General features: G+C 32.9%; 1 protein-coding gene across 2 annotated transcripts in view; it reads right to left on the bottom strand.

The window, feature by feature from the left end:
* LOC126744925 (UDP-glucose:glycoprotein glucosyltransferase) overlaps positions 1 to 22,579 on the bottom strand; it is a 58,866-nt gene that overhangs the window by 18,755 nt on the left and 17,532 nt on the right. For both annotated transcript variants that reach the window (XM_050452516.1, XM_050452518.1), the window contains exons 5-14: positions 20,460 to 20,658; positions 20,167 to 20,399; positions 15,916 to 16,164; positions 15,680 to 15,862; positions 10,504 to 10,731; positions 10,271 to 10,444; positions 10,001 to 10,192; positions 9,694 to 9,943; positions 3,577 to 3,865; positions 3,314 to 3,523 (exon numbers count right to left, since the gene is read on the bottom strand). In XM_050452516.1, coding sequence (XP_050308473.1) covers positions 3,314 to 3,523; positions 3,577 to 3,865; positions 9,694 to 9,943; positions 10,001 to 10,192; positions 10,271 to 10,444; positions 10,504 to 10,731; positions 15,680 to 15,862; positions 15,916 to 16,164; positions 20,167 to 20,399; positions 20,460 to 20,658 — 2,207 coding nt within the window. The remainder of the gene's footprint in view (positions 1 to 3,313; positions 3,524 to 3,576; positions 3,866 to 9,693; positions 9,944 to 10,000; positions 10,193 to 10,270; positions 10,445 to 10,503; positions 10,732 to 15,679; positions 15,863 to 15,915; positions 16,165 to 20,166; positions 20,400 to 20,459; positions 20,659 to 22,579) is intronic.

The following is a 22,579-nucleotide window of genomic DNA, read 5'->3' as shown; positions in this document are numbered from 1 at the left end:
GCTTCTAGCGGGCCAACGTACGGGTCCTTGGTTTCCAATCTATTTGTGGGAACAATTCATTTAATAAATTGGTGACGCATCGTCCTGTTGCCAACATAGTTGACGTAATACATCCAAAGGTTCTTCCATTAAGGAATCGATTATATTGGTCCTTATTAATTCTGCATATCTTTCTCAAGTTTTCTTTCAAGAAAAAAAACGGACCGATAATTTTATTGTGCTACATACCGACCCATATATTAAATCATTGTTGTCCCTGAGGTCTTACTTCTTGACTCTGCCTTGGGTTTTCTATTGACCAATAGTGTTATAAAATTACGAGACAGTTTTGCCACTAACCAAAACTCTTTATTTTTACCCTCGACACGTGTTTCTCTAACGATGTTAGCATCTTCGGGAGAAGATTATGTAAAGAAAACGTTTTTAACCCTATTAAAAATGTATTTGTTGTCTATCTCTCTAACACATGAGTCCTTATGGAAATATCCATTAATATAAAATTTTTGAATAAGTGCGATACATTATTGGTTTAGGAACATAAGAGGCTCTTAAAATCCGTAATAAAAAATCCAGGACCGTATTTAAAAAAACAAACTTGATGATCAGACAGCTAAAATACGAAACGTCGGTTTGAAAATCTGACGACACCATTTGGTAATAAAGAAAAAGTAGCAATGAGAATGAGTAATTTATTTTGTTGTATTTTTTCAAATAGAGTCGTAAAAAAATAAAAATTAAATCGCCAATATTCGGTTTTTTCCAAATATCTTCGAAAGCATTCGGAATTTTTGAAACTTCAAAAGGGCGTTTTAGTAAGCATCATATTGCGCAACTTTGCCTCAGTTTAACCGACCTCGTATCTCTTCTTTACCAGATCCCAATGGTGAGGCTCGAATTTGGGAAACCCTGTACGTGACAACACCAGTACCAAGGAGTTGAAGTGTTCAATTTTTCAGCATAATTCTGTTTTTAGTATTATATTTAATATCTTTTTTAGGGCTTGTCAAAAACTCTCAGATATCTCTAGAAAATATCAATGCTCTGGGAACCTGTCTAAAGAAGAATAACGACCTTCTTCCCGTGTTTTCAGAGATGTACGACATTTTAAATTCTCACGACTCCAAATGGAAGAATCTCTATGACAAAATTGATGACATTCATCGCCTCCATACTGTCTCTGAAAATGGACAAGAATCTCTTTTCCATTCAATCAGAGATATGAAACAGGAAATTTTCAACCTGTCATCAATTCTTATGGACAACCATGGTGAGACGGTAAAGGTACAGGTCCATGATTCTTCCAATGAAGAGTTAAAAAGTAAAGTAGAGAATCTGAGGAAAGATGTTAAACAAATGGCTCGCACCATAGAACAATTAGCTAAAGAAAAATCTAATGTTAAAAGTTACCAACCTGTAACTAAAAGGACGATAGCCTGCCAGACTGACCAAATATAAAAACCAGACCCGGAGGTTCCGACGTCACCGAAGGACAACACAATGAACAAAGATGAATGGCATTACGTGCTTGTATCAAATATCCCACCTCCGTATACCGGAAATCAGCTTGCACACTTCATCAAAAAAAAAACTGGGAACGACGGACTTTATCCGATGTTTCCCAATGCTAAAAATCAAGGACATTGCATATTCCGACTTAAAAATTAGTAAATTATGTCTTCTTGCAAGCCAATACAAAGTGGAGTGCCTCAAGGTTCCGAACTTGGCCCTATTTTGTTTCTTATCTTCATCAATGACATTGCTAATCTAAATATTAACGGTAAAGTCTGTCTATCTGCTGATGATACTAGTTTTACCTGGAGTAATCCGGATATTTCTACACTTCATAGAACCGTATTAAGTGATTTAACCACTATCAAATCATGGTGCGACTCTAATCTCCTTTGTCTCAACATTTCCAAAACTAAAATGTCCTATAAAAATATCTTGCAATCTTTTGCACTTGGTAACGCAACAATTGACGAAGTTGATTCTGTAAAGTTTTTAGGGCTAACTGTTGACAACTCGTTAAAATGGGACACACATATTGACTCTTTATCAAGAAAATTAAGTTCCGCTTGTTTTGCGTTAAGATCAATTTCTAAGGAGCTTAGCCTGTCTACTTCTAGAACAGTTTATTTTGCCCTTTTTGAATCACACCTTCGATACGCTCTTCCATTCTGAAGTACATGTAGTGCAACTCAATTAGACCGTATTTTTAGACTACAAGAGAGAGCTTTACGTTATACACTCAGACATAAATACAAAAGTCATTGCCAGCATTTCTTCAAAAAATTTCAAATATTAACTCTTCCATCTTTATTCATATTTGAGTCCGCTTGTCTAATACGCAAACACGGTTCAGTATCTGATAGGCCTTCCCATAGTTATCCACTTAGAAATACGGAACATGATCTATACCTGCCTACCACATATTCAGAGTTGGTCAAAAATTCCATATTATATAAAGCAAAAAAAAAGCACAATCATCTGCCATTGGAAATTAAATCCATCACATTTTTTTTTGCATTTCGTAAAGCATTAAAAGCATTCTTACTGGAGAGAGCTTTTTACACAGTTAACGATTTTTTTTTGCAATCATTGATTTGAAATTTCGCACTAGCTGATTATGTATTTTTACTATCTGTACATGTTTAGGTATACTGCTTTGTGTAGCTATTTTAGGATTTTTTATAATTTTTTTTAACATAGAGAGATTTTTTTAGACATTGTATACATTAAATTGTATATTTTATAATAATATTTTTGACTACTTACAATTTATTAAATTGTATTAATCTGTATATATTGTAGATATTCTATTCTATTTATTTATTTTTTTTTTCAATTTTATTTTGTTTTTCTTTTCTTTAATTGTGTTTTGTTTGTATTTTTGTGTCTTTTTTGTTTTACAGCTTTGTCTACAAATTGTAACAATAAAGCATTGATTGATTGATTTATTAATTGTTTTAATTGATTTTTTGTAGTTGTGCCTAATAAATTCGAAGGTATAAAATTTTTTTGTTTGTGTAAATATTTTTCAGCAAAAGACTCGGGAAGACTATGAACTCTGAGAGGTATCTGAGTATATTATTTGAATTTTGCATTTTCACCGATTTTATATTTGCAGACACACTTTTCTCTGGAACTGTCATTTTAATTATTTCTTAGTGCAACTTTGAGTGTACAACATGAGTTTTAAGATATAACTAATTATTAATAATAAAGAAATTTAAATTTTAACTGGATTGATTAATTAGTCCATGTAGTTTAACTAAACGTAAATGTACGCATTAATAAATCTTTAGCCACTTACCTATGAACGTTACTTTCAACATTTTCTAACCTAATGTTATCCAAATCATAAACCGACCGTACCACTTCAACCAACCAGTTTTCAGGCACATGATAATTCTGCGTAAGTAACGGCGAGGTTGGCATATTATTAAACTTCGCAATGGGCCCGGGCAAAAGCTTCCCTTCATCAGAAAATTGCAGTTCAGGTTCCAAAACGAAACGGTAAAAGCTAAAAACCCCCTAATTGAACCTAAAAATCTTAATTAAATTAAAAAAAAATACCTTTTTACTGGCATATCACTGTTTTTCTCCACACTGTTTAAGAAAACTCTTATGTTACAATTAAGAACTTCATGCAACACTTGTAAAACGGGGCCTAATTTTTGAGCTCCCCGGGATACGGGATCGACGACGGCAACTAAATCAAACGCCACTAAATCCGGTCGCTTAGGGGGCACTTTAACTACAGAATGTTCGTCTGAATGATATGTTATATCGAAACGGGATTTGCTAGATGATCTTGATAATAAAAGAGGTTCGAGCTTCATTATTACATCGCTGGTAATCGATGCTAAAAATAAACAAAAAAGTTTGTTTGTCATGACTAAATTGTGCAAATATACCACAAATGAAAATATCCTTGTATATCATCAGAAATACCGTAGTTTGTACAGAAAGACAATTAAAGCAGCAAAATCTAATTATTATAGGGATCGCTTAAATATGTCATCAAATAGGCAAAGAGAGTGTTGGTCGATTATTAATGATTTTAGACATTGCCATAGAAAAGTATCTGAACCGGAGCTAAGACCTGACATTTTAAACGACTATTATTGTGATATACCTAATATCTTGCTCAAGGGCATTCGTAGTAACAATGATCCCCTGCACTATCTTCAACAAGTGTCGGTTGAGCATTCATTTTTCTTTTATCCTGTCGAACTTACCAAAGTAAAAAATGAAATCAAACGCCTAAAAAACCATAAATCATCTGGAGCTGATGGGATATCTTCGAGGTTGTTACTCTTTTTGCCTGATTCAGCCTTAAATGCTTTAGTTTCTGCCATAAACAATTCTTTACATATTGGCATTTTTCCTTCATGTTTAAAAGAGGCAGTCGTTATCCTTCTTCATAAGGGTAGAGATTTGGATCAGCCTTGTAATTTCCGTCCCATTTCTATTTTGTCTACCCTCTCTAAGATAGTTTGACGAAAATTCCCTCTTGCAGAATAAAGAGTGCTGCAAGTTCCTAGGAATTACCATTGATGGTCGCCTTCGGTTTGAAGATCATATTTTACATTTAGCTGGGAAATTATCTTCTGGATGTTTTGCAGTAAGAATGGCAAAACAAGAGCTGGGAGGGGTGGTTGCACGTTCAGTGTACTTTTCACTTATTAAATCTCATATTCGGTATGGCTTGCCTTTTTGGGGCTTAACCAATAAGGGGCTACTTAACATTGTCTTTGTTATTCAAAAAAAAGCAGTTAGATACCTGTGTTCTGCTAAGTTAAGAGATTCTTGCAAACCCCTCTTCATTTCTGAAAATATCCTAACTCTTTTTTCACTCTTTATCTTAGAAACAGCTGCTCTTATTCACAAAATTCCCAAACTACGCTCTGACACTGGCCATTTGACTCGTCGTGTAAATGATGTTCCCCTACCTATTCCTACGTCTTCCCTTACCAAAAACTCATTAATTTACATAAGTAAAAAAATTTACATGCATGTTCCTCTGTGTGTTAGACATATATCGGATGTTAAGAAATTTAAAAGAGAATTAAAGTCGCTTTTATTGGCTAAGGCATATTATAACCTGGATGACTTTTTTAATGATAGGTTTTAACCTTGGACATGATGGAAAGTTTTTTTTCCTTTTTCTTCTCTAGTTTTGTCAACAAGTTTACCTTTATTTAGTAATTGATTGTTTTATTTAGTTATCTTTAATTCAAGTATGTTCAAAAAGTTTTGTCTTCTGTTGTTTAATTTTGTTCATTGTTTTGTCAATTTTTGAAATTGTATTTTTGTTTTGCTTTTTTAGCTTGTAGGAGAAACAAAATAAAATGCTTGTACACAAGATTATTCTTACGTAATATAGCACATTTTCTTTCTTTCTTTCTTTCTTTCATATTACCGGCAGATCTGAACATCTTCGAGAAAAATCTTATTGGCTAATTTCATTGATAAATATCTAAAATAGCACTTGATTAAAACAAAATTACTAACACTATTTGTAACTTAAAAATGAAACTACACACTCAAGATAGAAAACATTTTTTTTTTAGTTTTTCCTAGAACTATATCTTAATGGTTCGCTTAATATGATTTAATATTTTTAAACCGATTCAGATTCCTTGCACTTATAATATATTATGTACATTATTCCTTACTATTTTGAATTTGTAATGGGTTAATGCTCTTAATTGGGTACCTATTAAAATGCCATTACAAATGGCGGGCTATGTGCCATATATGTAAGTAAATTTTACACAAAATAAAAAGCGTTGCACCCGCGTAGCTATTCCCTGTTCGCAAGTTGGCAATAGATGTGACGTTGCGCAATCGATATTGGTTGGGATAATGATTTTGATCCCGGCTGATTGACTTTTGGTCTTTAAGTTTTATGCCTTTTGTTCTTGTGTTCAGAGTGATTTTTTCTTACCGTGTTTAGTATACTTTATTTAAAGTTTAGAGTGTATGGTGTTACTGTTATCGGGAAAATGCCAAAGCAGTCAAATAGTCGGTGTCAGGAGTTGATGTCGTTGTTGCAGTATTTTGAGAAAGAACGGGATAGTAAGAGCACATTGCTTTCACCGAACGCTGTTAGAAATGCAAGTTATTATTTATAAATATTTAGACAAAAATATACAAAAATTTTATTTATTTATTGCAGCTTGTTGCCGTTGTTTAAATATTGCAACAGAATGTTATGTAAAATAAATCAATATCCCTTTAAGTTCGCCTAGAAAACGAAAGTCAAGCAAAAGGGTTACAGACTGTACAATTGTAGATACTGTTGCTATCCGTAACACAATTATACAATTTACGAACAAAGGAAGTAGCTATATGAAAAAAAATTACATACAAATTAAAAAAATAATTTATCTGGTTAATTTTGTTATATGTATATTAGATGTATTTTTTTTAATATTTTCTTTTATTTTTAAAAAAACATGTAACTTTAAGTTCTTTATGGCAAGAACTAAAAGAAAACCAAATTTGATGGTTTTCGCCTGTCATTACGCTCAGTTCTAAAGGAAATTGGCTTTAAATGGAAAAAATATGATCCTAGAAAGGGGCATTTAGAACTGCCTAATGTAGCCTTTAAACGTATCGACTTTTTAAAGTCGCATATAAAAGAAAATGGCCTATATAAATGAGGGCCTGATAAAGACAAAAATGTCAACTTAGAATCGAAAATTACTCCGAGATCCCTAACTTCCGTTACCCTTTTTAAAATAGTGGAACCTATACTATAATCAAACAATGTAAGATTGCGAATTCTTCCAAAAGTTATTGAATAACACTTCGGAACATTTAAATCTAAAACATTAAGGTTGCACCATTCATAGAGATTATGCAAGTCATCCTGTAACAATTGACATTGAACATTAGAATCAATAGACAAAAACAATTTCAAATCATCAGCAAATAATAAATATTCACAATTTCTTACAAATAATCCTATATCATTAACAAAGATTATAAAAAGCAACGGACCTACATGTGACTCCTGAGGAACGCCAGATGGCACAGAAAAGCTGCTAGATAAGAAGTTATTAAGCCGTATACATTGCGATCTACCTAGTAGATAGTCCCTTAGCCAACAAATAACATTTGATCCAGAACCCAAAGCTTGGAGCTTTGCCAGTAGAAGCGCATGATTAACTCTGTCGAACGCCTTCGAAAAATCCGTATAAACAACATCAACTTGTGAACCCTTACCAAAAGCTTTAAACAAATAATCTTCATAACATATTAAGTTAGTAACAGTGGAACGACCTTTTTGAAAACCATATTGACTGTTAATAATAAGGCTTTTACATTGCCATGACAATTGCTGGGTTACAAGTGCATCCAAAAGTTTAGGCAAGGTTGACTGTATACAAACTCCCCGATAATTACTGACATCACTAGTATTACCAGACTTAAATATCGGCGTAATATACGAATTCTTCCAAAAAGAAGGAAATACTCCCGACTTTAAAGACAGATTGAATAAAGTGCAAATAGGCTTCGACAGAGTACATACACATTCACGAAGGAGCAAGCTGGGTATGCCATCCGGTCCCGCAGAAGTCTTGCTCTGTAAGCCAAGAATCTCGTCAAAAACCTCTACTAAAAATAACCACAAGCCCTGTTATGTAATATTCAGGTATTTGAAATGCTTTATCAGAATATACGTTTGACAAATATTTGGCAAATAAATTAACAGTATCACCACCCTCATTACTAGTTTCATAATTAAAAAACATATGTTTAGGAATAATATTTGACTTTTTAACATTACTTACATGTTTCCAGAATAACCTAGGATTTAACAATAGATTATTCTCGGTACGAGAAATATAATCGCGGTAACACTGACCGCTCAATACACTGCATGACCGCCGAAGCCCAGAGAAAACCAAGTAATCACTTTGCAATTGAGACTCCTTAAACTTCTTATGAGCAATCCTCTTACGTAAAACTAAGCTTCTTAACTCTCTTGAAAACCATACAGGAAAGGTACCAGTATTATAGGACTTAATAGGCACAAAACAGCTGATTCCTTCATACAAAAGGTCATAAAACTTATTTAGGGACATATTTATATCAGAAGTGTTGTTAATAAAGGACCAGTCGATAGATGCAAGGAAATTATTTAACGATACAAAATCAGCATTTTTGAAGTCAAAAAACTTTACTGAATATTTCAGAGACCTTGACATATATGGTACTGAAGAGATACATTCATTCGGAGTGTGTCGAGAGCCAGTCACCGGCAATAAAAAAATCATCCGCTAATCCAGAAGACCCATTAATATTAGAAAAACAAAGATCAAGAAATGTGCCTTCCGGATTTGGTAGCTGAAACATTTCTTTACCATCTAAGTAATTAAATACCTGTCCAAGCAGTGAAGCTGGTGCGACATTCGAACACCCATCCGAAAAGGTAACTTTAAGATTTTGATTTTCATTAAACCAAGTGCAGCCAGGCAGGTTAAAGTCTCCTGCAATACTAAATAAGCAATTCGGATGGGCCTCAAAGATCTCCAATACTGTATCACAGAAAGCACTGTATTGACCCATATCAGATTTTGGCGGCAGGTAAACCACACCAAAAACAATATTCTTAAAATTAAGTTGTACAGAAACAAAAACTTGCTCTAACGATGAACAAGAGTGTTTAATTAATCGCGGTTTTAACTCCTTTCTCACCGCGAGTAAAACACCCCCACCATCCTTCTTAGCACTTGTTAGGGCACTTCTATTACATTAAATAACGTATCTCTAATAACGCCAGAAAAAAATAAAAACGAAATCGGCAAATTTTGGTTTTTCTCGAATATCTCCGGAACTACTCAAAATTTTACAACTTTCTAAACGGCGTATTGTTAGGCTCTAAAATGCGCAACTTTTCTCTAATTTAATCAACCTCGTATCTCCTATAGCTGCCGAGATCCCCATGATAGACATCCTTATCTTGTACGACACACTGTATATTAAAAGTTGTGTTTGAAAAAAATAAGCTCTACTCCACAAATCTGTTATAATCCAGCGATATTTTTGATGTTCGATTAATCTATGTATTAGAGGTATTAAAAAAAATAACGAAAAAAACAACTATGTAATGCATTCTTATAACGCCAGAAATTGCGTAAACGAACACTTAGTTACTCAAAAAATTAACACAAACTTGAACAAGAGATCTTTAAACTATCCTGCACCAAAATTTTTTAATTTAATTCCAAACAGCATCAAGAGTCTTTATAGGTTCAACATTTAAAAACTTTATTTTTAAAAATAGAACAAAACTTAAGAAACTCTTCATCTAGGTTAGATTTTTGTGAAAGTGAATTAGGGCTGGGGGTAGGATGATTTGTATTTATTTGTATGTTTTGTTATTGTGGTTCTTTTTTTTCTAATGGTTAGTGTATACTTTATTATATTATTTTTTTTTCGTAAAAACAATTAGAAGCACATGCAGATATTCGTTTATCTAGGTGCATAATTCGTAATTTTGTATGTCTATGTTACGCACTATATTTATGTATGTGGATATATGAAGTAAAATAAATAAAAAAAATAATTCTCTTTCTGTAATTTGTCAGGGGCATTTTTTCCGCCTATCCAACCATACATCTTCAATAGACAAAGTTTTCTGAATATCTTCGTATTCGTGCCAAACACAAAACTTACCATCATCGTCGTCGTCTTCTAAAGCTTCAAAAGCTTTTTCAACTTTTTCCAAATAGGTGGCGCTGCCGAATCGTTGTAAAAGTGAAAAATCTTCAACGGTGAAATCCTCGTTTTCCTCAAACGGCCCGAGGACCCTGCCATTGGCTACAACCGCTCTTTCGCTCTCTTTTAACTGAAGTACACTTTGAGAATAGACTCGAAGAAGTTTTAGATTAAGTTCTTGTGAGTCTACCAACGACCATACTTCTGACTAAAACAACAATAAAATTAAAAAAAAAAACGCAATTTTAAGTCGTTTTAAGCTTACAGGAATATCCATTTTATTCCCTGCCTCAAGCTTTTCGATTATTTCAGGTTCTTTCAAAAGTGAAACGACCAAAGGCAAAGACTTATCCGAAGGTAAAACTTCCAAAATGGCCAGAACTAGTTTGTTTAGTAAATTTGTCTTATTTCCATTGACATTTGGCATGAAAGTGACTCTCACATCTAATTCGGATTTCTAAAACAATCCCATTTTATTGTATAATAAATAATTATATTATTTAAAATTTGATAATATTAAATGAATAAAGCTTACTAAATGGTAAAGCGCATTTAACAACAGTTTTCGCCCCATTGGACAGTCCAAGTCGCCCACGATCCAGTAAGTGATCGAATGATACTTTTTGCTACCCTTTTTGCCGGCTGTGAAATATTTTAAGTTTTGAATGGCGGTGGCTGTCATATCGGTTTTGCTTAATTGCAATAACGCCTGCAGAAAAAAAGGACAAAAAATTAGCAAAAGAAGTAAACCAATTGATAAGGACATACGGGCACGTTGCTAATTGTTCCAGGTATGCCGCTCATATCCAAATAAAAGCTTTTTTTGCTGTTTAATACCCGATCGTTTAGACGAGGCATTACGTTGGGCTGCTCCATAATGTAGTCCAACACGTTCTTACTATCTGTCAGTTTTCCTCTGTAGACCGCTTTTTGAAATTGGTTTGTTTGTGCCATCACTTCTTGCAACACCATTTCCTCAAAATCGTCCAAGTTCATCTGTAAAGATCATATTGTTAAAAAAATATGATTTATCTAGGCAAATTATTATAAAAACGTATGCTGGAAAATTATACCTGAATTTTATATGAAGTTTAAATGCCACAAATTAAGTACTTTTAACAATTGTTTAATTAATAAATGAGAAAGACATATATATGGACACTGACTCTCAATTCTCCGGAAGATGATTACATCGTTAGCGAAAAACGTTTCGAGAGTAAAAATAAAGTGGTTTGGTTAGTGGTAACACTGCCTCGTAATATGAGTGTCACACCAAAGGTTCCAACCAAAGGAGCATCTCCACTACATATTTAATTAAATGTCAGAAATAATTTGAATGGTCGGTACCTAAATAAGTGGATAGAATCAGGTAATTTGACCCTCCAGACTCAAACTCATCAGACATAACTCCTCTGGATTTTTAGAAGAATATAAGTCCTACAAGGAAGATATTAAGTCCTACAGTATCAAGATAACGGTGAATAATGAAGAGGAGCTATGGCAACGCATTCGAGACGCTACAAATAATCTTCAAGCTAATGCAGACAGTTCATTTTAGTTTTCTTAGGCGTGTAAATCTTTGTATTCATGAAAATGGGGAAAAACAATCTTGATGTCGAGAGCATTTTGACAAATCTAACTTTTTTGTGTCTCTGATGGACAACCAGGACGCGTCTCTAAGTTTGTGGTATCTATGTACGATGATTCATCTAATAGGTAAGAATCCTTCTCTAGTTTTCGATATTTTTCAATTCAATCAGTAAATCAATAAAACTGCTTACTGCTAATTTTCTATATGCTACTGCCAGCTATATAACTGTTTCATAACAAAACAGAGAAAAAACACTTTTTGGAAATATTCAGTTAGGCCTTACATAAATCCAAGGGCATTCAGGAAAACATAGTGTTCCTATAGAGGGTAAATAACAAAAACAGTAGCGTACTATTTTGAAAATTGTTAGTTGTTATATGTTGGTAGCTGCTTTAAAATAATTAAACTCCCTATTTTAGGTAATGATTAGAAAAGATTTTAAAATTTAAGTAATTGACAATATTTGAAATAAACGTTATTTCCTTATGGTTAATTAATTTAGCAGACAGTTTGGATTTTTATAAACGCAGAAAATTGCTAATAATTTTCGTCTTGCAAAAAATGCTGCTTTCCAATTGTTTTCAAAAGATATCTTTGCCTAATATTCATCTAACAGCAATATTCATTTTTTAAGTTGCAAGTTAGTATGCTATTTTTATTACATCACCTTAAAGTTCTTTTATTTATTTTAATGAACCTACATCACCACATTAATCAAAAAAGCAGCAGTCCAATGTAGCTAAAAAAAATTCACCAGGTATTAGAAAAAAGCTTGTTTTATTAGCTTTAAAATTTTTTTTTTGTTTTTTAGCTTTTTGTATTTAGGAAGGACGTATTGTTAATTACATAGATGTATTACTCCTGAAAAATTTTGTTCGTTTATAATGTTAAAAATATATATTGTTAGTATTTATTATCAATCACTTGGTAACAAAAACGTAGATATATTCAATTTTGTTGCATTATTTTATAAATATTCATCTCAAAATTTTTCTACTTCAATTCTGGTGACTATCAAATTAATTGCACCCTTTATCAGAAACTAATTTAAAATGCATATTGAATAAATATTCATTTCCTAATTATCCAAGCTTTACTTGAACAATCAAAAATAGCAATATCTAATTAGATTTACTATAAGCTATAAACGTAAAAATATAAACGTACAGTTTTTGTAGTTTTAAAAGTAACTAAAAAAGTCACCTACGCCTATGTCTATATTATGACATTAACGAAATATAAAGGGCTAAATATGTACGATGTTGCCATTACAGACGAAATCAGATCTCCTAAATTTCATTTACTGATCGGCTTCAAATTCTATTTATAAATGAGTAGTTTGGTTATTAAGTCTATGTGATAAACTAATATAACTTTTACTTAGGATAAAACTCTAATCTTCTCTGAGATTTTGAACAAATTAATTTATGAGTTTGCGAAAATTATTTTGTCATTATCTTAAAATTACGGTCAGAAATAAAGACGTTGTTATAGTATTACCACAGATGTAAATAGCTCCGCACCAGATAAATATTCGCATAGCCGAATTCGGCCCTTCAATAATTTCTGCGACAGGCGGCGCACCAGTCGAAACGCTTAATATTTTGCTTATTTTTGCTGTAAAGACGTCGCTATGTTGTCAAACTTAAAACTAAATCTTTAATATATATAAAGCGCTTATATTAATATGCAAATTCTAAAAAAATCTATTGTGTAAGCGTTCTGATTAAAAATATAGAATATGATAAATGTAGATACAGTGTGAATCCTTTTAAATTCGAAATTAGATATATAGTAAGTTTTTTTTAAGTAGTTTCAAATGCTCAAGAAATGAACACAATTTCCTAATTAAAGGGAATAAGTTTAATGGATATGCAAGTTATATTGTTCAAGTAGAAGAAACAGTAAAATATTTTTATAATATGCTAAACTTTTAACACGTGCACCTTTTAATTTCCAATAGAATTTCTATTTCTAGGAAAAAAAGTAGTCTTTTCGCGGCTTTTCCATAGAAAAAAGTGATTTAGTTAGGTACATCTACTTAATATAATTATCGGGCTTATGTAGATTTACTCACCATAGTATAATAAATATAAAAAAGTAAAAACTGTCTAGATTCTTTTAATTAAATAATACACAGGGGTATATAGATAAGCATAATATATATTTCAATTTTCTGGTCATTAAAACAGACAAAAATGCTTTTATGGTAGGTACAGTGTATATTATGAGCTTAAATAACTTAAAAGCTAAATAATATCTATATATAGATAATGTCTCAATATCTATAAAAAAATGAGAGTTTATAACTTTCACTAGAAATATTAACCAGTTCCAATTTAGTTATAACTTAAATAGTACTATTTTGCAGAAAGTTTTTGAAATCAAAGACTTATTAGGTATAATTTGATTCTAAATAATAAACATAACATGGTGAATCTTAACTAGAAAATAACAATCCAAACAATACAAAAACTATAAAAATAATTTACGTATTTATATTTTTATAACAATATATATATTTAAAATAAAGTATAAAGCTAAATAATATAGAATAGATATATTTGTTGCCATAGAAAAATTATTACCTATATTAAATTTCCCCAGCAAAGGCATGTAATTTGGTGTCACCTATACGAGTTTTAACCTGTCACGGTATATTCAGTATAGAACCGCTAAAACCATAAATTAATAGTAAATTAGAAGATACATACTAGTATTGTTTAATAATTTGAAAATAGAGTTGTCATTGTTATCAAGCATATAATTTAGTTATGTTTTAAATTTTTAATTTTTTGCTGAACATTTTTCACATTTTTCCGAGACCACTTACAAAATTTATGCAAGTTAGTGTGAACAAGTTTTGTTAACAAAAAAATTTTGTGCGCGTAGCATTTATGTTGATTAGGTCCTAACCATCTTAAATTTTTCGATATAATTTTGTTCTTTATTTTAGTACCTACAAACTCGTGGTGTTGTATTTTATTAAATTCATTTCGAAAAATCCGCATACATTTTTCGACAACCAGAGTGACATCTTTGCTTGGGCTAACTAAATATGTTACTTCGTGTCCACCGTAATTTTTATTTAATAAAAATATCTGAGAGGATTCGGTTACACGTTCATTTGACTTCAGTAAAGTGGCACAATCGGGGCAATTAAAATTTTCTAAAACTTTTCTAATTAAATATCAAAAAATATTAAAAAAGGGCACGCGCACATTGAAAGATATTTTACAAAAGTTTTATTTAAGGATATTTTTTGATATTTTAGAATAGAAATAAATAATTGTTTTTTGGGAATTAGAAAAGATATTTGTTTAAATATTAATAGCACAAGAAGCGAACTTGTACTAAATAAAAATTGTATATAAACATAATATATAAATATAAATATTAATAATAATTAATAATAATATTAATAATAATTATAATATATATATATATATATATATAATATTATAAACTTGTATTTTTACTTATAATTTTACTTACCCAAATTTAATATCCATTGATTGCAAATGTTTCACTGGAAACCTAAACATCCTAACGGTAGAATTTCTGCGTGAATCACCACAATTAAAATATTCACATTTATTTCCACATGGACGTTTTTTAGCACTTATTTTATCCATTTTTAATTTAAGACTTTAAAGTGTAGCCGAACAAGACACCAAGACACAAGACAAAATAGACCATTCAGGTTGCGTGGACCAATTGGGTTTTTGGGTATTTAGAATGCTCTCATTCGTCGAGAGCAGGTCATGTGAGCGTGAGATAAACCCAACATCTAATTTCGGGTTTTGGGTATTTCCCTGATCATGCTTATTGTATAATTACTATTGTATAATTAACATTTACAATTTCTACATTGATATACATTTTATGAAACAAAAATATAATTAAGGATGCTTTAAATTTATCCTGTTAATATAACTATAGGACTTATTATCGTACTGCTTTTAATTGAAATATAAATTCAATTAACATACATATACATTACGTATGTATCTATAGTTCCCTCTATAATATCAATAATCTATTTTGCGGTTTCTTTCATCAAGTATCAATGTAAACTTCGTTAAATGTAAAAAAAACCTCTTGGTCAATACCCCAAATGTTAAATTTACACACTAAATGTATAAATTTAACTAAATACCCAAGATCCAAATCCTTTATTACCCGCCGTAACGTAGAGGCACGCAACGAACCGGGTTGCTCGATTTGGCAACATAGACTAATAATTTTGGCTTGGGATGCTAGAGCTCACTCAGGCCAGCATCCTTTTAGGGTCCGCAAATTTAACATTGGAGTATTTATCTGGTGCGGAGCTATTTACATCTGTGGTATTACCTTATCCTCAGCCAGTGGTATCCCATTCATCAAAGCCTGCGGAAACGACTTAAACCCAGTTCTATCAATAAAATCATGAGCCAGTTGCCTTCCAAAATCATAGTCCGAATCCTCACCCAAAATATCATCTGGATCATCATTAAACTCCGCCATAAGCTTCTTTTTAACATCAGCGACTGTAACCTAAAATCAAAATAACATAAATAAAAGCGTCAACCGGTTGGAGACAAACTCACCTTCTCTCCATCACTAGCAGACATAACAGACGTCAAAAAAGCATAGGCGGCAGTCGAATCTTTGGCCTGAGTGACGTAATTGAAAGCGCACAACATGGCAATGCCTGCGTCTTGGAGACCGTTCTTGGATTTGGAGGGATCGACGTCGAAAACGAGACCTACTCTGATTGGTGTGGCGTGGACAACGAAAGATTCGACGATTTTTAGCAGAGGTCGAATGTTTTTATCCGTCGGATCAATTACTAAGACCTATAAACATATCAAATGGGTATAAATAGTCAATATAAAATTGGAATTGTAAACAAAATTATTAGTATGAAACAGTTTATACAGAGTGTCATGGAAATGGTGTAAAAAATTTGGGGGAGGGTAATAGTACTTCTAAAAATAGTAAAAAAGTTCCTATAAGTATAAGGCGAAAAATGTTTATCAAGGGAGTTTAAGGGCACTGAAAGGATGAATTAAAAATTAAATTAATTAAAAAACGTTATTTTTTTTAAATTGTAGGCTTAAAAAACGAGACAGGATTTCAAAAAAAGATCTTTTGCCATAAATTTTGTCCCTTAATCAAATGGTGATATTGAAAAATTATTTTGAAAATTGGAACGGATGGTTCTTGCAAGGATAGCAGGTTGTCCTTTTAGTGTGACACTCAAATTACGAGACAGTTTTACCACTAACCAAAACTATTTATTTTATTCGCGACACGTGTTTCGTTAACGATGTTAGAATCTTCGGGAGAAGATTAAAACTAGATAGTTTAGTTAGTGGTCTCGTAATTTGGTAAAACGTTGTTACGTGAAGAATTTTTTTGAGGTTATTTTTTTCGTAATGTAGGTTCATTTTTTAAAAAATACATACTTTTTCCTATAAAAAAAAGGTACTCTTGTTGCACATCGCCCAGAGTTGATGATGGTTTTCGCGAAACTTGAAGATTTGTTGGCTCTGATTGGTTGCTAATTGGTTAATCAACATAAAACTTATGAAAGTTATGGTGTTTCAAAAGTAATCAAGTAGTTATGAAATCATTAATTAGAAAATCAAAATTTCATGATGTTTTAAAATACCTTATAGCTTTAAAATATGAAATAAACCAAATACCAAAATTCCTTATTAAATGCATACTTATTTGGTTTATTGAATCTATGCGGTCTTATCACTTTATTTATTTTGCATGTACACAAAAAAAATTTTTAATTTACAAGAATTTTTGTCAGTTGTTGAAGTGTGCCTAAAATTATAGCATTAATGCACTGTGCGTGAACTGGCAGATATGCATTTTATTTATGGAAGAGCGAACGGAAACGATTTTCGCTAAACGCTTGTACGAGGTCTGGCTATTAAAAAACGAGACTGGTTACGAAAAAGGGATTTATTATAAAAATTATTATACATTCGAATGCTCCCCTTCAAAATACTCTCCTCCCCTCGCCACACATCTTTCCATACGTTTTTTCCATTGATCGAAGCAGTGCTGGAAGTCTTCTTTGGTGAGGGCTTTCGGAGTTCTGCCGTTTTTTGCTTTACCGCTTCCATCGACTCAAATCGGGTCCCTTTCAAAGCAGATTTTATCTTCGGAAACAAAAAATAGTCGCACGGGGCCAAATCTGGCGAATACGGCGGGTGTTCGAGCACTGGAGTGCGCTTACCGGCCAAATACTGCTTCACAGATAGCGCGTTATGGGCAGGTGCATTGTCCTGGTGCAAAATCCATGAGTTGTTTTTCCACAACTTGGGCCGTTTCTTACGAACTCGTTCTCGCAGTGTTGCCAAAACTGACAAAAATAGTAAGCCTGGTTGACAGTCTGATCCTCTGGAACCCATTCAGTCATCACGATACCGTTAATGTCGAAAAAAACCGATCAACATTGCCTTGAATTTTGATTTGGACATCCTTGCTTTTTTTATTCTGGGCGATTGCCGCTTGGTTTCAACATCGTATTGAAAAATCCACGTTTCGTCGCAAGTAATAATGTTTTTCATCAGTCTGGGATCTTTTTCTAACCTTTCAAGGAAATCTGAGCAGACCTGTTGACGCAAGAGCTTTTGGTCAGGAGTCAGGTTTTTTGGCACCAACTTCGCATAGACTTTTGTCATAAGTAATTCCCCGTGTAAAATTTTTCTAACCGTTTCTTTATCGGCGTTTACAGCCTCGGCAATCATCCGGGTGCTCATTCGACGATCTGCACGCACAATTTGGTTGATTTTGGTCACTGTTTCCGGAGTTGAAACAGTGACAGGGCGACCTGAGCGCTGGTCATCTTCAGTGCTCTCTCGGCCCTCACTAAAGCGCTTACACCACTAAAAAACACGCGCACGAGAGAGAGATTTTCCCCATAAACCTCTTGCAACAATTCATAGCACTCATTCGGAGTTTTTTTCAATTTAACGAGAAATTTAAGATTGATGCGTCACACTTGGTTTTCGGCACGAGAAAAAAACACGTTCGTTTTAAACCGCTACTGCACGAATACTATAATAGTGACGAAAACGTGTTTTGGTACGTGCATAGACAAGATATCTAGATACCCAACGCACTACTCGTTTTTTTCCCTACCCGTCTAGGGCGCCCTCTAGGCACGCAGTCTCGTTATTTAATAGCCAGACCTCGTATGTCCAAAAATATGCAAATCGCAGGGCACCTTCTCACCAGATATTTGTGAGAATTCATCACCGCCTAAAAGACACAGGTTCATTTGAACCCAGAAAGCCAGACTGTGGCTGTAATTTGACGGTACGTACACCTGATATTGTGGAGCACATTTTAGCACATGTAAGGAGAATTACAGCGCGGAAAAACGCGAGTCGCCATTCTGTGTGGATGACTCTTCATACTCCTGCATCCACATCACATCCAAAGGGTACAAGCTCTTGTTCCAGCAGACGATCTCGTTCGAGTCTGTATCTTCTGTCGTTGGTTATTAAGAAAATTGGTACAAGAGCTCCGTTTTTGGCAAATGTTTTATGCATGGACGAAGGTGGGTTTACAAGAAATGGAACTTTCAAGTACCATAATACACATCACTGATGAAAACCCTAAAGAAAACCCTCATGTTCTTGTGGAAAGTCGATACCAAATTCGATTCTCAGTTACGTTTCGGCGAGAATTCGTGATGATAAACTTATTGGGCCATTTTTACTACCCTGAGGTTAATTTTACACCTTTCGAGAAATCACTTATTTCTTCTAATAGTAAACAGTTTAGGCCAAATGGTCAAAGTTATCTTAATTTTCTAATACATGATCTACTAGCACTTTTGGAGAAAGTTCCTATAAATTAGAGCAGATAATGTATTTTATGCATGATGGTGCACCAGCTCATTTTCCGCTAGCGGTGAGGAATTATTTGAATCAAGTTTTTGAGAGGCGATAGGACATGGTGGTTCACAAGCTTAGCCAGCAAGATCACCAGACCTTAATCCGCTAGATTTCCACTTCTGCGGCCACGTAAAAACTTTGGTTTACTCAGTGCCGATTATTACTAAAGAGCAACTACGGCAACGCACTATTGATTGTTCCAATCAAATTCGTACAAGTTCAGTGATATTTAACAGGATATGCAGATCACGGAGAAGAACAACAGATGTCTGCATTAAAGTGAATGGTCGTCATTTTGAACATTTATTATGCAATATTTTAATAAGGAATTTTAATAATTCGTACTTCGGTTCATGTCGTTTTTTAAAGCAATAAGATTTTAAAAATCATGAAATTTTTACTTTTTAATTAATTATTTAATAACTGCTAGGTTACTTTGGAATGAGAGAACTTCCATGAGTTTATGTTGATGAACCAGTTAGCAACTCATTGGAGCAAACAATTTGCCTTCAATTTTTTCGAAAACCATCGCTTTAGGCGATATGCAACAAGAGTACCTTTTTTGGAGGAAAAAGTATGTAGTTTTCAAAAAATTAAGTCACATTGCAAAAAATATAACCTGAAAAAGTTATTCACGAAACTACCTTCTACCCTTGCAAAAATTACCCTTTCCGATTTTCCAAATAACTTTTCAGTATCACCATTCGATTTAAGGTCAAAATTTACGGTTTTTTTTTTGAAGTCTTATCTCGTTTTTTAAGCCTACAATTTCAAAAAACCCGTTTTTGAAATTCACCTTTCAGTGCTCCTAACTCCCTTAATATGCATTTTTTGCCCTATACTTATTGGAACTTTTTTTTATTATTTTTAGAAGTACTATCACACTCCGAATTTTTTTACACCTTTTACATATATGTATTTTATCACACTTACTAAATTATACAAGTTCTTCCTAATTTGCCTCAACATTCCAGGAAATGTGGGCCTAAGCAAATCCATTAGACTACTCGACCAATATCGGTATTTATTATCTAGTTCAATATCATTAAGCCAATTTACTGCCGAGTCACGAATATCGATGGCGAACTCGGATTGACCGCTATCACTAAAATCTAGGTGAAGAAGAGACCGCAACTTTTCGTTGCTTAATCCCAATGAATGTAAACCTAATAAAAAAAAACTTACATTCTCAAAATCTGCTGGGACTCGTTTTATTTGTTACTCACCTTCCATAGTCTTTAGTTCCTGCCTAAGGACCTCTAATAAAGTATAAATATCAACAACATCGATATCATAAAACATGCCATTAACAAACAGGGCAGTGTCAGACGGTTGTAGGTTAAGGGTAGAGGCGAATATCTCAGAGTTAATCTTCATTTCCTTCTTTAAGTCGGGGTTTACTACCGTCTTTAGCAAACCTCTAGCCTTAAATTAAACAGATATATTTTAAGGCTGCATTGGAATTGTACAGTGTCTCTAAAAGGACTGTACAAAATCATAGGACAGATTCCTGAGGTCAAAATAAGACGATTTAAAGCAACTTAGTCCAAAGTTGCTTCATTTCTTAGGTAAAGGGTGTTAAATTTGAAAAATCGATTTTATTTAATTTTTTTAATATTTTGCGACATACTACTTTGAAAATTGGTACCTAGGGATTTTTCGGTATGAGAAACTCAAAAATGGGCATATTTTTGCTGTGTAAATTAACTGTTACCAAGATATTTCGAGTTTTAGTCTTTAATGCCACACCCAAATTTAAAAAAATATTTATATAGTATAATATTTTTCAAGTTATTACCTAGTAATGAAACTCAGTCAGATGATTAATTTTTTTTTAAAGTCTTACATGTATGTCTAGAAAATTAATAATAAACAAATATTTTTATTGCAATGAATTTTCATTATCACCCATATGTTCGTGAGAAAAAAGCATTGTTTGATTTGGTATGATAAAGTGTTTCATCTTGATAGTAAAAATTAATTTCTACTTTGTTAAAATGGCTAAAGGATACAGTTTTGCAGAAATGATGGACATGTTATTTTGGGTATTGTGAAGAAAATGGCCGGGAAAGTGAAGTGTTAGGGTATATAGGCAAAGATTTCCAAATCAGCGTATACTAAAATCAATCAAATTTTTTGCTATTGCGAGACGCTTTCGCGAAACCGGTAGTATTACTCCTGTATCTGTCAATAATTAAGGACAGCACCGTAATATAAGAACTCCTCATATGGAGGAACAAATTTTTGCACCAGACGCTTAGGATTAGAAGTAGGAGCATCTAAGGGTGTAGCTCAAAGAATGTCGAAAGAACAGCAGCTTTATCCATACCATATCCAAAAGATACAAGACCTTTTTCCTACAGACTTTGAACAACGTTTGGGCTTCTATCAATTTTTCAATGTTTGTTTACAGATGAAGCATGCTTCACGAGAAATGATGTAACGAATTTTCATAATAAACCTATTTACGCTGATGAGAATCCTAATGCCACTAAAGTAATTCATTTTCAACATGAGTTTAGGGTCATTGTGTGGGCGGGAATCATTGGCAATTTTATAATCGGTCCTGTAATTTTACCACCAAAGCTACCTGGTGTGAATTATTTAGAACATTTATAAAATACCCTGCTAGATTTATTAGAAGAATTGCCATTAAAACTTCGGCAAGATATGACAAAAAAAGAACATTTGTTATTCAAAAAAGAATTGCATGAACAATGGGTGAGAGCAATGTGTTCCTTTGTTTAAAAAATTAGGAATTATGTCAATATACTCCCTTTACTAGTACGCTAGTATGCTGTTTTGCCTTGAAATATGACATTTCTTTCAAGAAAATTGTGATATAAATATTAACAGTAATAAGACAAGCCATAGATTCGACATTGCAGTGCCTAGACATAAGATATAAGATAGACATTTATGAAATGAGTCCCTATTAGATGTGTGTCAAAATATACAAAACATTACCCCATGAAATTAAGAAGATAGAGGAGTACAGAAAGCTCAAGCCAGTATCAAGGAGATTTTGTTCAGCACCCTTTTTATTCAGTGGGTGAATACATAACTCATTCAGATAAGCTTAATTTGTTTGGTTTTAACTGTCTGTATTGCTAGCAGGTTTTTTTTTAAATATATACCTAGTTTGATAAGTCTGTGTCTGTTGGTGTAGTTAGTGTTAAGTGGTGTGTCTTTTACTTTTAATTTTAAACTTTTTAATTTAATCTTAATTTTAGTACTATTCTTAAATTGATGACCTTAAATTACTTTATGTAATCAAAAGATCAATAAATGAATTCGAATTTGAATATGTGGTTCATACATGATGATGCTCTGCCGCATGTACTGA

Source organism: Anthonomus grandis, chromosome 15 (assembly GCF_022605725.1).
Source record: "Anthonomus grandis grandis chromosome 15, icAntGran1.3, whole genome shotgun sequence".
NCBI classification, from domain to species: Eukaryota; Metazoa; Arthropoda; class Insecta; order Coleoptera; family Curculionidae; genus Anthonomus; species Anthonomus grandis.
This window is presented reverse-complemented; position numbering and strand designations above follow the sequence as displayed.